This window comes from Drosophila santomea, chromosome 2R, assembly GCF_016746245.2.
Source record: "Drosophila santomea strain STO CAGO 1482 chromosome 2R, Prin_Dsan_1.1, whole genome shotgun sequence".
Classification (NCBI taxonomy): domain Eukaryota; kingdom Metazoa; phylum Arthropoda; class Insecta; order Diptera; family Drosophilidae; genus Drosophila; species Drosophila santomea.
In genome coordinates, this window is record NC_053017.2 from 14,989,737 (window position 1) to 15,011,503 (window position 21,767).

The following is a 21,767-nucleotide window of genomic DNA, read 5'->3' on the forward strand; positions in this document are numbered from 1 at the left end:
AGTTCCAGGCATTTGCGAGTAAGTGATTAAAACTAAGTGTCATAAATAAATAAATGCATAAATTATTCTTTTGAGGCAAAAAGATACGGCTACTCGTGGCGAGTGCGAGCGAGAGGGCAAATGCCGGACAGCGGGCGCCAGAAAGGGATGGATACAGTTGGCTGGGGCAATGGCGACGCTGTTTGAATAATTTGCGTTTTACTCGCAATTGAAAATAAATCAGAAATTAATTCTTGGCTCACAGACACAAGTACACACACACACACACACACATGCATACATATAGAACGATATAGAGAGGACTTTGCGGGTATCTGCTATCTCATTTTGCTTCATAAAAGTGTCGCGCTTAATTTTTTGCTTTTTTTTCATTTTTAATTGAGGCGGCGCTCGAAGTAAACAAAATGGTTGGGAGGGAAAAACACATGAAAGCACAAAGAATTCAATTGATGATGAAGACCTAGGAATACCCTGGAATTGGTTAAGAATTCTAAACATACTTTGTCATTATCTATCGTATCAAATAATATCTATGGTTCCCTAGCCTCATTTAATCCTGTTTTACACTTATAAACTGTGTAGTATGTCCTGTTTATTGGTTAGGCATCCAAGTTTATGAGAACAGCACATACCCCTACAGATAAAGGGTACACAAAAATTCCATAACCACTTGCCGGCCGATTGCCGTAGAAATGAGATCTAGAATGAGCAGAACTTACCTTGGCTGAGCTCTCCAGCGGATTCCAGTAGACGGCGATGGCATTGTGCGACACTTCCTCGATGCAGCCAACGAGGCCAACCGAGTTCTTCGTATCTGGAGAAGAAGAGCAGTCCAAGCGGATAATCAGAGGGGGTTTCGGGTGTGGGGATGGATCATGGGGTTTTAAAGACGCAGCAAAAGAAGTGCCAGCGATGGAGTTGGAAGGAGTTGAATGGGGTAAACACAGAGGCGAGAGCTTCGGACCATTGGAAAATATGTTTGTATTAACAATTAAGGAAATTTCTGCGTTGCCATCCAGTGACAAGTGCCTAATGAGTTATGTTTGATGGGCCAGGCAGCAGCAGTCGCTGCAGCTTCATGTTGCAAGTTGCAGGTTGCCAATGCCACTGCCACAACCACAACCATAGCCATAGCCATACACATAGCCAGCAAGATTATCTGCAATCAAACAAACGGAGCGCAGTTGCTGCCGCCGCGCGATGCGCGTTTATCAATGTCATAACTCTCCTGGAACGTTGCGGGCCTTTCAATAAAAAGCAACAATTTACTGCTAGAAATACTAGACAATACAAATGGACAGTCCAGCAGTCGACGCTGCTGGACTTCGCTGCTCGAACTGGTCAAGTTGGTGGGATTTGGGGGGATTGATTGGGAAGTCCATGTTGGTTTTACGCACCTGCATCCAAGATTCTCTGCTTCACGGAATGCTGACGACTGTGCCAGAATTGCCAGGCCTTGATCTCATCCTCGGGACTCTTCTCCTCGCGGAACATTAGCATGATCACACTCTGCGTCGGAAACAGAAAGCACATTTGGTTATTAAATTAAGTGTGGGACTAAGTTAAGGAGACACTAAAAATTAACTCATCTCAGCATTAAGTATTTTAAATAAACTTAGGGAACTAGCTAGCAAAGTATAATATCTTTAACTTATTTGCCTGCTTAGATTTTACTATTTCCTTTTTTAGAGTTTAGCTATTCTAATGTACATTTTAATCACAGGCAGCTTGTGTTCATTCTAGCAGTGGAATAAATTTTGAAAGTAAAAATTTACAAATTTGATTTTATCTGTGTAATTGGAAAGGTAAATCTAAAAAACAAACAGCCTTAATAGACCAAGGGACAATTCGCTCTCAGTTTCGTTCACCATCCCGATCTAGAAAGCGATCTGGGCGAGTGATGATCCTTATCTGTGAGGAAATGCCATGTCTGGCGTTGATTTTTGCCAGACATGGTCCTAATCCGTTTATACTATCCCAAGGATGGGTGGCTCCTTTGCCGGGTTCATTGCTCTGACATATATGCGTTGTGACACACAACTCACAACTCGGCAGATCGCACCCTACGCCTTTAAAGTCAAAAGGATTAGGCCCTGCGAGGACAAAAGGACGAATTCGATTTAGCAGAAAAACGTCCAACTCATTTGGTTTCTTCTGCTCATCGAGGTTACCTATTGTCTTCCCAGCATTTGCATATTTCGTCTATTATTTTGTGTCTATTTTTTTACATTTTGAATAATTAAAGATGCGCAGAGATAGCGAAAGAGTTTTCCAAAATCAGAAAAAACGCGTTAAAGGAAACAGTTTCGAAATTGCAAGCAACCCCCGAAAAGAAAGGATCATCTTTTTCTTGAGGAGTCGGGGTTTAGCTGATTACTGCATAAATATTTTTGTGTGTTTTCTTCGGGGGACTGCGTAAGTTTTTACATATTCATGGGCTAATCAGCTCGTAAATTATACTCCGTTTTTTCTCCCGATTCGTTACCCATTTTTCTTGAATCAGTTTTCCCCGTTAGATTTTCGTTATGCAAATGCCCAAGAGTGTTGGGAAGTTTTCCATTTCGATGGCAAAAGGGCGCGCGGCTCTAAACAAATAAACTCGTAAATTAATTTTGACACTTTTTTTTGGTCGAGCCTTGCAAAATATGGCACTTTTATGGTAATCTGAGTGCTGGAGGGGCCTGGCCGAGAACTTGAGAAGTGTAGGGAAGGTTAAGCTCCTCGTATCTGAAGATCTCGGCGTTTCATTTGGCTACGTTTCTTGAAGTTTTTGTTGCAAGTTTCGTTCCTTATTCATACTTCTCCTTTTTTTTATCGCACTCTTTGCGTATGCAAATGACTAGGACTCGGATTCGTATGCGGATTCGTATTCGGATTCAGATTCAGATTCGTATTCGGATGCCCTAAATTTCAATTGTTGTTTACTTAGCCTCAAGTTCCGCTTCCCGTTTCCTCCGGCCATTTCCTCAACCCATTTACCACTTTCAACTGTAACTTTGATGTCATTCTTCGGCTCTCAACGGTTCAGTTTTCAATTTGCATTTGCATCTTCAGACGTCATTTAAGCTTATCTGATTGATGATGTTGACGGGTATTGTCCTGCTCCTGCTGATCCCGCTGCTCCTACTCCTTGAGCGATCGTCCTGAACAAACATTGGTCGTGAAAGACGACGACGAGCCGAGTCTGCCGGCAATTTGCATTGAACGGAATATTCAAATTCTCATCTAGGGATCGCACTCGCACTCGCAATGGCAATCGCAATCGCTTTCTCAGTATCATTTATCATTGCGCCGTGCCCCTGAGCGGCAGGATATGGGATGGGTGTAATTGAGCAAAGGGGTGGCGATCGCACCTCGGGGTAGGACTATCCACTGAAGATCCCCGCTCAAGAAGCCGATGCCGACACAGATTCCCTGACAAATCGCCCTGGTAACGAAGGGTTGCCCCCGGCTCAGGATTTCCCATTTTCTCTGTTCATGTGGTGTTGATGGCATAAACAAAACACACCGAAGAATGGAAAACAAGCAGCACGAACTTGATTGACAAAGCTCCCCTTCCCTTAAGCACCACCATATGCTTAAACATAAAGATTTGGATCCTACCTTGACGGTGGTGTTCTTGATGGGCTTTTCCGCATCGTGCACATACTCCAGCGTTATTCCGTAGAACTGACCCTTGTTGATGTAGGTGATGCGATCGTCCTCGCGCCTCTGCGATGAGCTGATGGGGCTCTCCAGGTGATATCGGAAGCCCACGTTTGTGAAGCTATTTAGAAATCGCATTGTGGTTACAAGTGGGGTTAAGTTAAGGGTTAAGATAAGATCACAAATGTTATGAATGCTACAAGTTTGGGGCTCTCAAAAGTATAGTACTAATTTTCAATAAGTATTTTCGAGTGAAATAATTTTCATTTAAGGTAAATTCGAAAGTAGAAGTAATTAATATTGCAGTTAACTTTTCTTTAGCTTTAGCTGTATCTTTAGGGACCATTAAAAGCACTTACATTTTTGGTATTTGTATTTTGTCGGCATCATTCTGACGTCCAAAGTCGTGCCAGGGCCGCGATCGCGTGGAGCCATTGGTGCTGGTGTCCACCAGCGATGTGGTGGGGCTGTTCTGGCTGCCATGGACCACCGTCCTCTGCTGGATGCTGTTCACGCTGACGGGTATGCTGCCATTGGCATCGATCAGCGTGCCCGGCTGGCACAATTCCGTGTAATCGAAGGACTGTTTAAGCAAATGAGATGGTATGGAAAATTAGAAAGAAATCCAAAAAATAATTATATATAAGATATAAAAGATACAATGATTCTAGGGTTTAATGGACACGTCACGCTTGGCATAAACACACTCAACTATTCGGCTACAAATCTACTAAATTGCGATTCTTATCTGATTTAGTGTTATGTACAACACACTACCTCTAAGTTATGGGTTTCTATTCGCTAAGTTTTAATGGACACGCAACGCATTATCAAAGAGTACTACTTTGTTTTTTCAATGTGGGATTTCACATTTGGGAGTTTAGCGAAGGGTATACCTGTTGGATATTGGTCTGATCCCGCGGTGTGATGGCATCCGTACCAATGCCCGAATCCGGACTTGGCAGATCCACCGTTAGACCCGCCGCCGTGATGGCTTTGGCGTAGAGGGGCGTGGCACCGCCGTTGCTTTTGCCATCCTGCGAATGGTGCTGTTGCTGCTGGTGGTGTTGTTGCTGCTGCTGCTGCTGATGCTGCTGTTGTTGCTGTTGCTGCTGCTGCTGCTGGTGGTGGTGCACGCTGGTGAGCACGGTGGTGGAGGCGGGCGGGGGAACGCTGCCGGCGAAGCGGCCCTCGTAGGTGACCACGCCGCCGGGCTGAGATACGGATACATCCACGTCGCCGTACAAGGATCTCGTGCTGGCCGGCACATAGCCACCCTGGCCGTCCGGCGCAAAGTATTCCCGGTAGTAGGAGGGCTCCGCTATGAACGTGGTGGTGCTGGTGGGCGGGGGACCGGGTGGCAGGCGACTGGCCGTATACATGCCATAGTCATTGGCCGTGATATAGGGACCCGGACTGGGACTCTGCGCCTGCATGGACACACCGCCGCCACCGGCGGCTCCAGCGGGTCCGGCGCCGCCGCCCGCTCCGCTCGCCGTGCTGGGATGTGAGGTCTGCAGGTGGTGGGTGGTTGGGTCACACATGGCACTAACTCGCTCGATCGCCTCACTCAGAGTTCTCACCTGTAGGTAGATCTGTGTGCCGCCCGTGGTTGCATACATCTCAAGTGTGTCTGTGGTCCTGGCTCCCGGCGATCCTGATTTTGATCCTGATCCTGATCCTGATCCTAATCCAGGCGCTGAATGTGGCTCCGAGTCAGTGTTTTCAGTGCTGATGCTGCTGCTGGGTGTGCTGGGCCTATCAGCTTCACTTGCCGTTGGTGCATCCACGTGCAAGATCTGCGGGAAAGGTGTGTGTGTTGGTTTTTTTTTTTTGTTGGGTTGGGGTTTTGAGCTTGAATCACTTAAAGCTAAGGTCTGATTGAAAAAACGGTGGCTAAGTAAGTGATCGATTGACCAGGAATCCACCGAGATTCCAAGATATTCTGTCATTGTGGCTAATAGCCCAAAAAGACCAATGATTGATGGTTGTTTATGGCCAACATAGCACAGCACAGCGCAGAAGGTCGCACAGAAACCCCAGAAACGAGGTGACAAAATTGTGCGTGCGTTCTTTTGGGCCATGATGTGGATTTTTCTTTCAGCCATGATTCATACAACAACAGCAGCCAGCAGCTTATTGAATATAACGTCAACAAGTACAGTTTATAATAAAAGGCTATAAACACCAAAAAAAAAAAAAAAGATAAAATGCTATATACGAAAACGAAATGAAACAGTCGCCGTCTTCGTTGTTGTCGTCGAGTGGAAAGAAACCAATTAAAAAATATACAGAAAAAAGCGCGAAAAAAATCAACATTTATATACGGCACATGTATATGCGGCTTGAAATATATATATGACTATATGCATATGTTAATTATCAGTGTTTTTTTTTATTGGCCCCCGAAAATGTCAAACGTTTTTGGAGACAAACGCACGAAGCTAAATGAAGTAATACAGACCAAAGTGTGGTCAATCCATGTCTTTTTCTATATCTACATATATATATATATATATCTTTATAGATATTTTGGGGGGACTGAGATCAAAATTAGCAACAAGTTGCTGATTGCCTGTGGTCTAAAGAAAGTGAAACCCCAAAGAGACACAGGTCCAGCCGAAAGACGTCACTATTTCGCTGGCCTTTGATCGAAACCGGTTGACAGCGTTTGGACCTCAAGATTTTTTGGGGGTAATTTTTGTTACACTTTTGGCCATCGCCACACACACTTGCAGAACCCTTGTAATAATTTATGATCTTTACTTTGATTATTTCGGTTAGCTTTTGTGTGTAAGCGCCTTTCTGTCAGTGTTGTTACTGATTTAAATTTATACGGAGGTTTTTGTGTCTGCGTCTGTGATTTTTTGGATTCCATTTTTTTTTTTGTGATCGTTGTGGTTGAAGTCTCTTGTATAATTTAGCATCAGTAAAAGATTCTAGCTGCGAGCTAATTAAATTTGTTCATCGAAATCAATTTGCATTTTAAACTTTTAACGTGCAACGTCAGAAAAGGCCTTGACGAATCCGATCGACGATCGATCCGCCAGCAGAGCAGAGACACGGAGACAAAGATACTTTGTTGCTGTTGGTTAGTCGGATTTTCGGTCTTTTGGTCTTTCGGTCTTTTGGTCTTTTGGTCTTTCGGCTTTTGATTTTCGATTTTGAACATTTGGCTTTTGTGGTGCGTGTCTCTCGGACTCCGAATCGCATCCGAATCTTTAGCTTTTGTTGTTGTCAACTTGAGATTTAGCTGTGGTAGCTATATGGTATAACTGAGCTATCGGTTATGAGCCGTGCGGAGCTGGGCTTTTAGAATTATGCTAAGTAGCGACCAGCGACAAACGATTCTGGCACATATTTATGTATGAGGAAGGAATAAAAAAAACACCAAAATCTAGCAACAACAAGTAGCGAGACAAAGGCAAAAATAACAAAATATTTAAATAAAGCCAATTAACTATTTTAATGCCTTTTGGAATGATAAAAAGTGAAACTTTTTTCTTCTTCGGCCCGTGTTTTATGAATATCGTTAATTCTCGGAAATAAAGTGAACGAAAAGCCGAGAAAAACAAAAACATCTTCATACATATATGGATGCGAGCAACAAAAAAAACAAAAATTGTTTTGCATTCATAAAATATATTTTTTAATGGTTCCTTGATGTTGTAATTGTGGTTCTCGGTAAGGAAAACCCGTGACTAACAGCCCTCGAAAAGTGTTCAGCTGTGTTGGAAATTTACTAGATGCTGGAGCTTAATTTCAGTTCAACTCTTATTAAGAGCAATAAACCTTCAAGGTTGTTTTCGAATTGTTTAGTTGATGCTAAAACTTCCGTTGAGAGAGTACTCAGTTATTGATAGACGAAAACCTATTATATATTGAATACATTGTCTTAATTAGTTTTAAGGTATTCGAATTGATTCGGATTGTTTTTCTTCTGAAAATCTCATCTGCCTGTCTAATATAACAATCTGTTTGTTGGATCATTGTCTGTTCAATTATCTTGTTACATCACGTAGGCTTTCCATTATTAATTGAATTATTATTAATAACGCTTTCCGGTTTTAAGCGCTTTGCATTAGGTTTCTGGTTCTTGGTAGCTCAACCGTACGTATTTTGATAATGAAAAATGAGATGATCCAGTGATAATATCCAGTGATTTTGTAATCAAAGATAAGGTAAATCCGATATTTCATTTGGAATTTAGGAAAACTGTAGAAACTACTCACTTAAATGTCGTATGATTCATTTAAGGAAATTATCTGAGTTAAATGAGGAATCGAAAACTATTTGGAGAAACTTTGTGCACTGTTTGGCAAATCGATCCGAAAAGGGGAAATCCGCCGAATGCTATAAACAACTGATAAGCCACACGGAGATTTGGGGCAATTAGAAAGGCATCCGATGAGGTAATTGGATGTGGCGATATATCTCTAACTATTTATATAGAGCAACGAGAGGGAGAGAGAGTTGTTTGGCTAATCCAAGATCTAAATGCCAGAGTCAGAGTCTAATGATTACACTTTCCGGTGCCTGGCGAGCGATAAATAAATTGCCAAGAGTACAAAATTGATATGTTTTCCGATTCTCGATCATAAATTAAGCTGGCGAAACCTTAGACTTTAAACTATGGCGACTGTGTGTATGTAAATTAATAAGACAAATATTAAGAATAATTAACTGTCAATGCAACAAATGCACAATAAATTAGAGTGCATGCAAATTGTGCATCGACTGAGGCAATTTAATATTTATTTGCGTATTTTTGTCGTTTTGTTTTTCCCTGGCAAGCAAATTAATGCCCAATAAAAAACGGAGACGGCAATTAAGACTCGCTGCGTTCTGCTCAATGAATTTTATAAGCCGCACTCTTGCCCACCCACCCTCTAATATTCGATTCTTGGCCTTAGCAAATGCGCGCCAAACAAAAGACTTAGGCAGCGAACTTGTTCGCTGCGTGGGTGTTGAAAGGCAACGCGTTGCGCCCACACACAATGTTGTTGCTATTGTTGTTGCTGCAACTGCTCTTGCTGCTGTGAAGTTGTTGTTGCTGCTGTTTTACTGTGCTGTGCTTTGCTGTTTTTGTTGCTGTGCTGCTGCTGCTGGTGCTGCTGCGCGTGCGCTGTTGTTGTTTGATTCATGGTTTAGATTTGACTCGCAGGTGGATTGGCGTTATTGATATGCCACAGAATATTGCACTACTGCCCACATTCCAGGCAAAAGGTACTCAGTACTCGGTATTCGATATTCGATATCGGTATCACTTACACTCACTGTCTGTTTTCTTCGTTGTATTTCGTATTGGATCCCCTCCGATCGATCGGTATTCGGTATATCGGTATTCGGTTACAATATACGATGTGTTACGGATCGCGGCGAGGAAAATAGCGAGCGGCTATTACGGAATCGGATTCGAAAGCGATACGATCCTACTCCGACAGCGTGATACGACTGACTAAAGGCCGCCGATCGCTGCCAGGTATGACAGCCGCTGCGACGTCGCCAGTCGGCGGCAATCCCCGCTGTTGTTGCGTCGGCCAGTTGGAACACAGATACACACGCACACACGCGCGCACACACTGGGCCGTCCGTCTCTCATATCAGTTCAAAATGGTTGGAATCCGCGCCTGTCGCAATATTCTGAACGGGAGCGACAAGGAGGGGCCGGACAGGGCGTTGCAGCTGCGGCGGCATGGCAATATTAAAAAATAGCTGCACTTGCTGCATAACGTCGGACTTTCTTAACGCGAACTGTCCATAACTGAGATGGCTTATTCATAAGAGTGCCTTCTCCGAATCACTCTCATGACTAAGTCATACTCGTATATATAATATTTGTATGGCCATATTATAAGGTAATCAAAGTTGCATGTATACTTTCATTCTAAATTAAGGTGTAAGTTAAGGGACTTGTTTTATATACTTCTATAATTCGAAGAGGAGGCTTTTTTAAAAAAGATTTAAAGGGTTTTTTTTTTAAATAATCTTTAAACTTTAAAGCTTAGCAAGAATTGGCAAACATAATAATTGCTTTATTTTGTGATGTTTGATTTTGGATTATTTTGCCATACTGAAGTTCGACTGTAGTTGCACTTGCTGCACTTATGGAGCCAATCCGCAGCCAGGTCGAAGGAAAAGGAAGGCGAACGGCCGGAAGTGCGCACTTATCGCTGCCGATTGTCGCCCAGTGTTTGCTACTGCAATTTCCCATTTAATTATGGTTGTTCCTTTTTTCTTTGCGTGTGTGTTCGACGGGAGTGTGATAAAGTGCCTTCCAACCCGTCCGCTTGCAACGTGCAACTCGAACTTCGTGCAAAGGAAGTGGTTCGATGTGCGAATGCGATGGGGCTATGGCCTGAGGCATGTGCGAGAGCGAGAGCACCATACAAATCACGTACGCACACATACGATCGTATAACAGCTTGCGAGCGTATAACAGTTGGCCGTGCAGCAGCAGCACAGCCTAGCGTTGTTGTTGCTCGCGTACATAGTTGTTGCTGCCGCTGTGGTTGTCGCCTGGCAGCGTAGTTGTTGTTGTTGCTGCTGCCGCCGTTTCAATAGAACCGAACGAGCAACGACGACGACGACGACACGACAACAAAAACGACGCTGATTCGTATTGGCTGCAGCCACTAATACTCATTGCTCACTCACACCAGCAATTGACAGACCAATTGCAGGTCTGTTAGACAACAGCGGCAGCAATAGCAACAACTACAACCCAGCAGCATCAGCTAGCAGCAACAACAACACAAACAACAACTGCAAGAGCTACAACAAATATAGATCGTTAATTGATGTAGCACACAGGATGCGCCGCTGATTGGGGTTGTCCACTCCGCTGATGATGATTGTGAATGGGCAGTGGGAATGGGTATTGGGTATGAGTATGGGTATGGACGGTGGCTATGGACAGTGGGTATGGGAATGGGTCTCGGAATGGCATTCGGAATGAGATCGCATGGGCTGCCGATCTAAGCCAAAGCTTATCCGCAGATACAAATTTATATTGCATACAGCATGCAATGTACACGGAGAGAAAAGGTGCCATGAGTTAAGCCAAAGATATATTTCAATAGCCACTCTGCTCTTCTTATTCGTGGAAACAAATCTGTCATACGAAAACATAGTATCTTTTCATAATTTGTAAAACAAAATAAGTAGAGTTATTATATAAAATAAATAATTTTCTAAGAATCGCTCTTAACTGTTAAAATCCCAGTATTGCTATATGCTATTTCGCGAAACATTTCAGGATTGTTGCTTTACTTGCTTTCATTAGAATAGTTATTAAATGCTTGCCAAATTCTGAAAGGATTTGGTAATGTATTGTTAGTTTTTTTTTCTCTGTGTAGAAGTGTTTGCTGCTAAATTGAAATTTGCGTGCGTGTCCATTAAGTTTTTTTCCTAAGAGAGCTTCCAGCTGAGAGGACTCGGCATTTGTAAAAGTACCTTTCTTTACAGTTTTGCTACTCCTGCTTATTAGTTCTTAAGGATGTTTGGTTTTTGTTTTTTGTTTTTTTTTGGTTTTGAAAATATTTTGTTGGCCTACCTTCTGCGTTATGACCGAACCCGGTCCATTTGCGGTTGCAGCACCGGCAATGTTGCCGTTCTTGGGATCCTTGCGCAAGTCTTCGGGCTCTCGTTTGATGCTAATTAGTTGCTGCTGCTGCTGCTGCTGCGCCGCCGAGGAGACAATGGAGCCCGTGCTCCCCACGCCAGCGGCACTCACAATGTCGCCGGGATGTTGCTGCTGGTGTTGCTGCTGCTGTTGCTGCTGTTGCTGTTGCTGCTGCTGCTGCTGGTGATGCGAGATCGTTGTCGTGGAGACAACGCCGGTTGTGCTGACCGTCGCCGATGACGAGGGGTGTGAGCCGAGCAGAAAGCCTTGAATCTCATTTTGCGATAGGCCAGAGACATCGATAGGTGTGGTCTGGCCATTGAGCTTTCCACTGCTGTTCAAAAATTCACAGATTCAGAAAGAGAGAGAGAGGGAGAGAGCGAGAGAGAGAGAGAGAGGGAGAGGAATATATGGCATTAGTCGGTGTTTAATAGGTGCAACTATTGCTTTAATCAGCGTATGCAAACGAGAATTTATAAAAATAGTTTAAAGCCAACATCTGCACAATATCCAATAGCAATGGTTACCTAATAAATATATATAACAATAAACCAATTTAAGGTAATAGCCCCTCATAGCAGATGAACTAGCTAGTAAGAGAGATAGTATATAGTTCACAGTTGCAGTAATGGTGCCCAATTGGCTGGCATATTCCGACACCCCCACGAATGGAATAACTCCATTAGGCTGCTTATCAATCAAACCCGCGCTCGCCAATCACCTGGGCAATCATGCAATCAAGCCGCAAACTGCGAGGCAAGGCTAATTTCATTCACCACCGGTGCCGGAGCCGGAGACACCTGTGCGCTGCTCACAAAACCTGGATGCCCGCCCAAATGGGAGCAATCGGGGCAACAACCAGCCACCACAAACCAGAATCCAGCCTGCAGCAAGTGCAAAATGAAAAAGAAAAGAAAAAACACCAAAATACACACGAGCGGGGAGAAAAAGAAAACACACACATACAAAAAAAAACCAGACAGAAAAAGCTGGCACAAGCAACAGCAACATCGGAATCAGCATCAACAACTGCTTTTGGCCAACATCCACCTCGAGTTGCCAGCGAACACAATCAAGAAAAGGGGGTGGTGGGGAGGGGGGTGGGGGCATCCCCCATGACTTAGTTGCCCCTTCGATTCGATGTCTTATCGCTTTATCGCCGACAACTCTAGGAAGAGTCGTAAATTAGCTGCGATGATGCCTGTCGCCGTCTGTGATAATCGAATATGGATAACTTTTGCCATTTTTCCAGCGGTGTGGGGAGGGGGGGCTAAATCCGAAAAGCCCAAAAAAGGGAGAGGGAAGATGGCCTTAGAGGGAGACGGCACGCCTCGCAACAAGGTCAAGCAAACAAAAAAAAGCACAAAAAACAAAACAAAACAAACCAAAGCAAAGCAAAAGTCCTGGCAGCTGGAAAACCGGATTCGATTGTGGAATTATTTCCACCAAGTTTTCAGACACAATTAAAGCTCTTTGAGGGAAACCCCGCCCTTTGACCAGAGACAACAAAAAAAAGGGCAACCGACACATTTTGTGTAAATTGTGCAGCAAAGTGAGGATATATTCGCATGAGCTCATTTTCAGGTAAATAATATGCAATAACATATTCATAAGGATATCTCAATAAGATGGCGGTTGAAATTAGCATGGATAGTAGGTCTTGAAGATAATCTTTATAGTTTTTAGACCAATTTAATAAATGTTCCTTAATTCATTCACAGATAATGGGAAATGGGCTGATCTGATCTGATTTAACCGGCTACTTTCTTATGAATATCTGGATTCTGGTTCTTGAGACTGGTTGATTGATTATTCTGCTTTGTTTTGATTATTCCATTCTTGACTCCTGTTCTGAAACTTACTTCTTAAATAGCTGATAGTATATATATCTTACATATAAGACCTACAAAAAGTTCTCTACTACCTGGAGGGTATTGAAATAATAATGCATTCGATGTGCCCAATTGAGCAATCTGGATAATAGAGTTTATACGAATCCATCAGATATGCCCGATTTTCAGCAGGCTTTTCGACAATTTGTCTTAATTTGTGCATAGATATTGATTGCATATATGCAAATTCCGAGCGTTACAGAAATTGCGCCACACCTTGGCTCACACAGATACGAATTCTGCTGACAGTGTGAGTGTGTGTGTGTGTCCGTTCTTCCGTTAGCAGCTGTTGCAAGATATTTCAGCGCTGTCTGCTCATTCGGTTCTTTTGCTCTTTTTTTTACCACAGTATCATTTCGAGGTTTCATTTGGGTTTTATTTTTCCTTTTTTTTGGCATTGCTCAAGTTGACAACGCTGCCTGCGATTGCGATCGCTTGCCCCATTTTGTGGCACTTGTCTCCCTCGTGCCCGGTGTCCCGGTTTTTCACCCGAAGTTGTTTTCTGGCTTCTCAGCCTGAAAACGTACATATAAAAAGCGGCAAACAGCAAAACGGACATCGACATGGACACAACAAAAAAAAAAAGTCAAAAAATAAAGAAGGAAAATACGAAATGTTTTTGTTTTTATGTTCTGCAGAACATTTTCGCTATTAAAAATGACACTCGGATTGCCCGCGTTATAACATTTTTCCCTCTTTTTTTTCGTAATGCGATATGTGACCGATGTTATTCCGCTTTTTAGGGTCAGGCCGTGTAAATCACGTAGCGGATATGTATGTTTAAATGTATATATGGGGAAGTGAGTTGAGCGCGGCAAACTCGCACATTTATTAGATAGCCAAAGTGCTGTTCATATCTCTATACATACATACATACATACATACATACGTCTTTCGGCCTTTAATTGTGTTTCTAAGCCAAGTGCCGAGACGCGCGACCTTTTCCAGGCCCCCGGTCCGAACTACGGTTACGGTTTCATCACGGCTCCATAAAACGAATCCGCGGCACAGAACTCACCAGCCATCCATGTGGGCTTTGGTCTTTGGTCTGGGGTTTTGGATTTTGGGTTTGGGTTTGGGTTTGGGCTTGGGTTACATAACCCCCAGCTGAGGCAACGTGCCGCGCTTTTTTGCGCATTTCCACGAAGTTCATAAACACTGCACTTAAACCAACAGCATTTTCGCCAGAAAACGTATATTTTTCTAAACTTATACGGTTGGGAAATATTGCACGTTTGTGTGTAAAAAAAATATATTTAAAGCAAATTTCAATCTTATATTAAATTCTATTCTATTTTCTTACGATTATTTGTAAAAGAAAAGTACCTTTTTAAATAGAATTATGCTACAGCAGTTATAGTTTTGAAAAATATACTCAACGTATCACAAGATTGTGCAAGAGTAAAGTTCAATTTTGACTTTGTCTAATTAAAATATCTTAACTATCCGCAGGCAAAAACCAGTTTATACGCCAAAATAAATTATAACATTTTTAAAGCGCGCCCATGTTTTATTGATGAATGAATACAGTTTTGGCAAATGGTTTGTGCCAATAAAATGAAATCAAATAAAATAGAGCAAACCGAGCTTGATTTCGAAAACCCAAGTTCCGCATCCAAGACTGGAGACTTACCTCCAGGACAGATCGGCACCGGGAGAACCATCGATCGGCTTCTCTCCTTCGCTGCGATAGTAGCTGTATATGGGATAGGGACTATTCTGGGAGGCAGTGGGATCCTGATGCAGTTGCTCCTGATTCTCGTTCAGTTGGATCTCTGCGGCAACGGCCTGCATCAAGCCAGCAGCTGTGAGGTGGTGACCATGATCCTGGTGGTGACTCAAGGGCAAAGCCAAGGCCTGATCCTTGAGCTGGTCACCTGGGTTGTAGTAGTGGTGGAGTAGCTGCTGGTGCTGATGTTGCTGCTGCTGCTGCGTATCGCTTTCCACGTGCCCCGAGTGCAGTGAGTCCAAGCTGAAGCCTCGCCTGTTTTGCGAGGGGGGTGGGAGGTGTGGGTTTTAAAATTCAAACTGGGCGTGGCAGAAAGTGAGATGGTCGCGGACAACGCCCATGTGCGTGCATTTGGTTTTTGGCAATCCAGCATCATTAGCATTTCCATTTCTATTTATTTACTATTTACATAATCAATTTCGGGCCAGGTGCGTCCCATAATATCAATGTGTGTGTGTGTGTATCTGTGTGTGCGTGTGTGTTACGCTTTTGTGTGTGCGCGTCTCAGTTACGGATTTGTAAGTTTTGCGGCAACTTTTTACTGCTTTCGGCATCGGAATTGATTCGTTTAGCGCTATTAGCGCCATCAAATAAAACAGAAAGAAAAAAAAAAACAAAGAGCATGGGCCGAAAAAAAGCGTCAATTTTTTGTTAACACTTTGCCCCGCCCCTGGACGCCGGCGGGAGCCCCCTTCACAGCCGCCCCTGTACTCTGCAAGTGGTCCGCAGCAGTCATTCACTAATTATTTATTTCCCATGAAGCTTTTTTCACACCCGGCACTGGCAGAATGCACGGGTATACTTGGCTTTTTCGCATTTATGCAATAGGAAAAGGAAGTGGTTCCGTCTCTAATGAATTTATAAATGCCATGAAACCGAAATCTTATTAAATGTGCGACTTACATTAGCAACTTAATCAAGAGATTATGTTTTAAGCCCTCACACTTTGAATTTCAAAAGTATGCTAAGAAATTTGGTTGGTGACAGTCATCAATACACAGAACAGAAAGATAAATTTATACTGAGTATAAACCAAGGATTTTTAAATTATGATTTAATATTCACAATCAAGTAGGTTCCCCTATAAATTTCAAGGGTACTACCCATTCGAACCCCCCGATTTCCGCACATTTTGCTCTAATTTTTTTTGGGCTAAGTGCGCGGATTGCGAACCCGTGATTAGGCCAACACCTCGGCCACTCGTCCGCCTCCTGGGCAACTCCCGTCGCGCGGTCCAATTGTGCAACAAGTAGCGAGCAGTTTGGCGAAAACAAAAACACAACAAACGCCGAGGAGCACAACCCTAAAAGGCAACCTGAATTTGCGAGGAATCGCCTGAGTTGCATGTGGCATCGAAATGGAAAAGGAGGCAGGACTGCTGTGGTCTCGATGCCAATCTCGGCAACTTGGCATCCTAGGAGCTCGGAGTCTAGGAATCGCGAAATCGCGATGGTCTCGGATCGGGGCTAGCAGCGCAGCCTGGGAAGTGCTGGCCCAAGGCAAGGTGAACGCTGGTTGCTTTCGGGGCCGCCAACCGGTTCGCAGGATCCGCGGCAGCTGCCCTCAAACTTATATATATGCAACAACATACATATATCCCTAATCCCAAGACACGGCGGCCGTAACGGTTAAGGAAATCATTATTGATATTAGCTGAGGTTCTGCGAGAAGACAACGCAGCTTGCTCGGACACCGTCCGAGGAAGATAAAGGACGAGCCAGCGATCAAGTCCTTCCGAGGGCGAAACAAAGGAACTGATTTGCATAATGCTTTCAGCCAGAGAGACGCTGAAAAGGATTCGTTCGGGATTCACATGCAAGTCCTACGACTTTTCCTTTTCCTTAACCGTTCCTTTCCTTTCCATTCCTTGGGCTGAAGCCCATTTGTCACGGACGAGTGGCTGCGTGGCTGCGTGGCTGCGTTGCTGCGCCTTTTTTATTGTCATTGTTTCTCAACGTTGGACATCGCACCTCCGGCCCATTGAGACCGCTGTCCGTGTCCGGCGGAGATGGAACCACCCCTTTGCAGCGATGGTTTGCAGCGGCGGGTCCGAGGGTCCTGCGATGTAATTTGCATAAAAGCGGACATGGGCTTAGGTAAATCGCCCCGAATGGGCCTAAAGTTTTCAACCCCTTCGCAGTGGAAGCTGCAGATTGATCGCGATCGTGATTGTGTCTGGGCGCAAACAATAATAACAGATATAGAAACGAGGACCCATTAATTCTTGTCCCTTCGCCGCATCCTTGTGCCATCTGTTCGCTCTTCTGACCCATCAACCGAAAGACCGACCAACCGACCGATGGGCGAGTGTGGGAAACCTCTCAAGATTCTGATTGGGAAAATGATCCAACTCTTAGGGCATCATTTTCGTTGATCGTTGCTTTGTTGGTTTTCTCTCTCTCTTAGTGTTTCTTTCTTTTATTTCCAGCCATTTTACATGTTTCTTTCTTTTTTGGTCTGTGTCATTTACATGATCATATTTTATGCAAATGGCCCAGGGATCTGCGGGGCATATATGTATGCTCCGTACAAATACGATGGCCAGCGGCGCTGTCCGGGCGTGGGCAATAAATTTCTCATTCGTATCGCATTAATTACTACAATATTATCAGCAGATACAGCCGAAAGCCCGAGCTGCACAGACACTGAGATACAACGATACAAAGATACATCTCGCTGCCATATTGGAAACGCGGGAAATACGAGAGACCTCTCTACAGATACAGATACAGATGCAGATACAGATACTCTTGCCGAATGGGCGATATATGGCATATGGCAGGGTACCTAGAGCGAAAGCTTCGCTTTAAGCTTATAAAAGTTACACAATCCGTAGGAGCAACGCACACACTATTCAGATCCTTCACACTAGAAGCAAATTATATCAGTTATATAATTATATCAATGCCAGCACAGGAACGTTGTCAAGGATGTTCGTCCTTCAATTTGATTTCATTTCACATCTACCGTGGCTCGGACATCCAGTCCGTATAGGATAGGGCATAATTCGTAGTGCTTGTGGCTTCCTGCATGATGGACTTTAATTAAAATCGAGCTTTACGATCCCGGGTATCATTCACTGATCAAGCTCTCCAGCAGCTGATAACACTTCACCATTTTTTTACATGCACTTCACCGCGTTACCGAACCGAAAGATGCAAAGATACTTGTATGGGCTTTGCGTTTAAGCGGATTACGCGCGTTCTTTCACTGATTTCAGAAGAACAACAACATTAAGTACATATAAACAAATATTGTCATATGCTCAGGTATATGTATGTGCATATATGTATATACATATATGTATATATATATATATATATATATATAAATATGTGTATATATACATATAAACTTGATGCTGTTGTCGACCTTGTGGCTTTTCGATATCAACTGAAAACCACTTTGAGCGTTCGATAAACTTGTAGCGCCAATTCAGAGTTTTGGAGTGGAGCGAGAGACTAAAATAACAACAAATTTAACAGCAACAAAATGACAACAAAATAAGAACAACAACAATAACACAAACAGCAACAGAAACAACAACATACAAAATACAAGAACAACAGGCCACAGTCGAAAGCGTATGAGATGCTGAATTGTGTTAACATGTTTCTTTCTTGTCTCCTCAACGTTGTCCCCATCTACCTCTCTCTCTCGCCATCGTATGGCTCTCTCTTTCCTTCTCTCTGACGCCATCCCGCTCTTGCAGTCGCTGTTGCTGCTGCTGTTGTTGTTGCTGTTGTTGTTGGTGCTGCAGGTAGACTGCGCAGGTGAACAGGTTTGTTTTTGTATCAAAATGTCCAAACGCTGTTGCACCTTTTAATATTAATAATAATAAAATGAGAAGCAAGAAACAAAAAGCCACTAACAACAACTGGGAAACTTAACTTGATTGACCCAACGACTTGGGAATACTCTTCGATGGACTTAAGATTAATATTTGTTATATTATACAAGATTGCTTTGGAAGTTCAAAGCTTCATAAGCCACATATTTAAGTTGAATGGGAAAATTGATCAATATATTTTTCTTATATGAATTTTTCTTTAAATTTATATATAAAATATCAAGAACAATAACAAAAGTGTGGTGTTAAAAATGTTTAATTGACCAGTGATGTGACTTTCGACTTTATGAATATATCCTGGGTATCACAGATAGGGTATTTAAGTGCTCCATTTGCAAGCGCATGCGTGACAGTGACTTGGGGCTTGTGTCGCCGCCCCTCCTCCTCACTCCTCTCCCCGCCTGACCCACCCCACCCCCCTCCTCTTGAAAACCCCCTCGATTTCAGATGCTGTGAAATGGCGACAACAGTAAAAATATTGAAATATTGTCAATCAAGGGGTTAACATGGGGAGCAGGAGAGATTTGGCGAGGGGGGCACGTGAATTGAGCGTCGGTGACAGTCGCGTTCTATCTCCAAGATAAGAGACACTAAAAGTGTCGCTATGCCGCCGAAACGCACTGTACGGCAAATAAAATGAAAACTTAAATAAACTTAAAAAACCAAAGGAGTAGCGAAAAAACTGTTGAATTGAGAGGGGAAAAAATCGAGAAAAAAAAATCGAGCTAAAATATGTTTTACAGCTCAGAAACTTAATATGATCGGGTAAAGTGAAAGTAAGCAGAGCTATATAAGATATATACAGGGTGTGGGTATGCATATATGTATGTATGTATGTATCTATGTGTATCCCAGACGAGTGTGTGAGTGCGTGTGACATGCGCATTGACCGCGAACACGGCGATCAGAAGGCTAAAACCCGAAGGTTATCCTTGTGTATGGAAATTTCACAAACTGCATTCATTTCGCACACTTTATGGGGTTTCCGCATTTCAATGAGGAAAAAGTCCCTACACTGAGCTACAAAACTGAGGTGCGGAATAAGCTTTAAGAAAATGCGAATTAGTTAGCTTTAGTTCCATTTGCAAAAGATCTACATAAATGGGTTAGGGGAACTTTTGATGGTATGCAAATGTCAAAGTTTAAATACGGAACGAAACGATTTCGTCATTAATTATTATTAATTTATTTCACGGCCATCAAATATTATTGAACTATAAGCATCGCTTGAATACAAATTTGATTTCCAATTTACGTAGGAGATTCTATTTTTATAACTTTATTAAATGTCAAAGGGTAACTTGTATGAGAAAGGAAATGCAAATGCAAATGGCGTCTTATCAATTTCGAGATATTTTATGGCTCAGACATCTGCTTTTGCTCAACATTTTATTAATAACAATACTTAATGGTAATACGGTTTTAAGTAAATATCCAGATAAAGGAAAATACCGTTTTTTAAGCGGCCCATAAATTAAGCCAAACTGTACTTGAATTTTAAAGACAATTGAACTTCTATGCCATTTCTGATGACTATTAGTGTTTTCTGGAATTGTGTCGATATAGTCAGAGATTTCTGTGCTTTGCATTGAAGAAAACACTTGAGTATTGGCAATTAAAGAAATTATACGTATTTATGCCGCTTTGGGCGCGGTTGCATAAGTCTTCGTGCAGTTAAATAATGCAAAATGCATAAACAATAAAACAATTTTATTGCCAAATGGCGAGAATAATAAAATCGTATATTGTACATCATACATTGCTTTGCACTCTGCTCAACCGAATAATATGGCTAATTCGGCGAATCGTAAAAACTTTATAAGCCACTCTGCTGCCCGAGGCTGCAATTTGCAAATGCAATTTGTGGAGCTTTTGCTTGCGAATTTGCTCAATGGAGCTTTAAGCTTCACTTTCGCGATCCCTGTTGATGAGTGTAATTATAAAATATATTTGATTTATTATTGCACTCAAAACTTCTCATAAAACAAACTTACTTAAGTGTTCGGTTATATCCTTATATCCTGGTGCGATAAAAAAAACTTTGTAGCACAGTGTAAATTAAGACGCTGCAAGGGACATGTTATGCGGTGACAGACAGGCAGACAGACGGACAGACAGACGGACAGACAGACGGACAGACACAATGGAAAGGATGGCTCGAAACAAAGGTCAACGGGGCTTATATATGGATACGTATAATGGTATATTGGTATAATGTATATGTACAGACTGCCATCCCCAATGCGATCTGTCTCTGTCGCCGCTTTAATTCGACTTTAATGAAAACGTGGCAAGGCGAACACTTTTGGGCTGCAGACACTCAGCGTGGATATGGATGTTGATGGGGATGGGGATGGGGATGGGGATGTGGAATTGGAATTGGACATGTCCTCAGCTGCTTATCATGGGGGCCAGCAAACAAAACAAACTGTACATCAAGCGAGCGAGGCCAAAAGACCGAGAGTGCGAGGCCACAGTCAAGAGCAACACGCAAGGTCCAGCCAGCTTCGTCGTTCAGCTTCTTCGACGGCATGCCACAAGTCGCTGCCACAAGTTGCTGCCACAGTCTCTCGGTCTTTCGGTCTCTCGGTCGCCGTTTGAGAAAAAGCCTGGCCAAATCCAGGCAAAGTCCGAATCGAAGACGACGTTTGCTCGGTCCATATGCGGAAACGCAATTTTGTCGTTATTTATGGACCTTGCCGCACATGCAACATGCACGCCGGCCAAACGAACCAGCCATGTTGCTGCTGCTGTGTCCGTTGATGTTGCTGTTGTTGTTGCAGATGCTGCTGCTGCCTCAGCTGCTGCCGCTGCTGCAACATCCTCCGCTATAACAGGATGGGACATTGGCATTAGAACTATGCACTGCAATGACAACATTCCAAAACGAAATTCTTACTCGTTTCACAAATGTTGTATAACCAACCAATCATTTGTTCTATATGTCCAGTAGATTATCAATAACTCGATTCTAAAATAGTTATTTTAAACTTCGAGCTTCGGATTGCATCATATGTCGCTATTCGA

At 43.0% G+C, this 21,767-nt stretch overlaps 1 protein-coding gene across 14 annotated transcripts in view; it reads right to left on the reverse strand.

Moving 5' to 3' along the window:
- Nucleotides 1-21,767, reverse strand: part of LOC120445253 (protein grainyhead) — a 39,678-nt gene that overhangs the window by 8,533 nt on the left and 9,378 nt on the right. For 4 of the 14 annotated variants that reach the window (XM_039625532.2, XM_039625529.1, XM_039625531.1 and 1 more), the window contains exons 3-9: nt 11,201-11,603; nt 5,229-5,444; nt 4,542-5,159; nt 4,005-4,228; nt 3,604-3,766; nt 1,398-1,509; nt 720-814 (exon numbers count right to left, since the gene is read on the reverse strand). In XM_039625532.2, the coding sequence (XP_039481466.1) occupies nt 720-814; nt 1,398-1,509; nt 3,604-3,766; nt 4,005-4,228; nt 4,542-5,159; nt 5,229-5,444; nt 11,201-11,603 (1,831 nt within the window). Of the gene's footprint in view, nt 1-719; nt 815-1,397; nt 1,510-3,603; nt 3,767-4,004; nt 4,229-4,541; nt 5,160-5,228; nt 5,445-8,916; nt 9,101-11,200; nt 11,604-14,794; nt 15,146-17,857; nt 17,989-21,767 lie in introns of those variants that run through there. The other 10 variants (XM_039625530.1, XM_039625528.1, XM_039625538.1 and 7 more) reach the window with 8 other exon arrangements.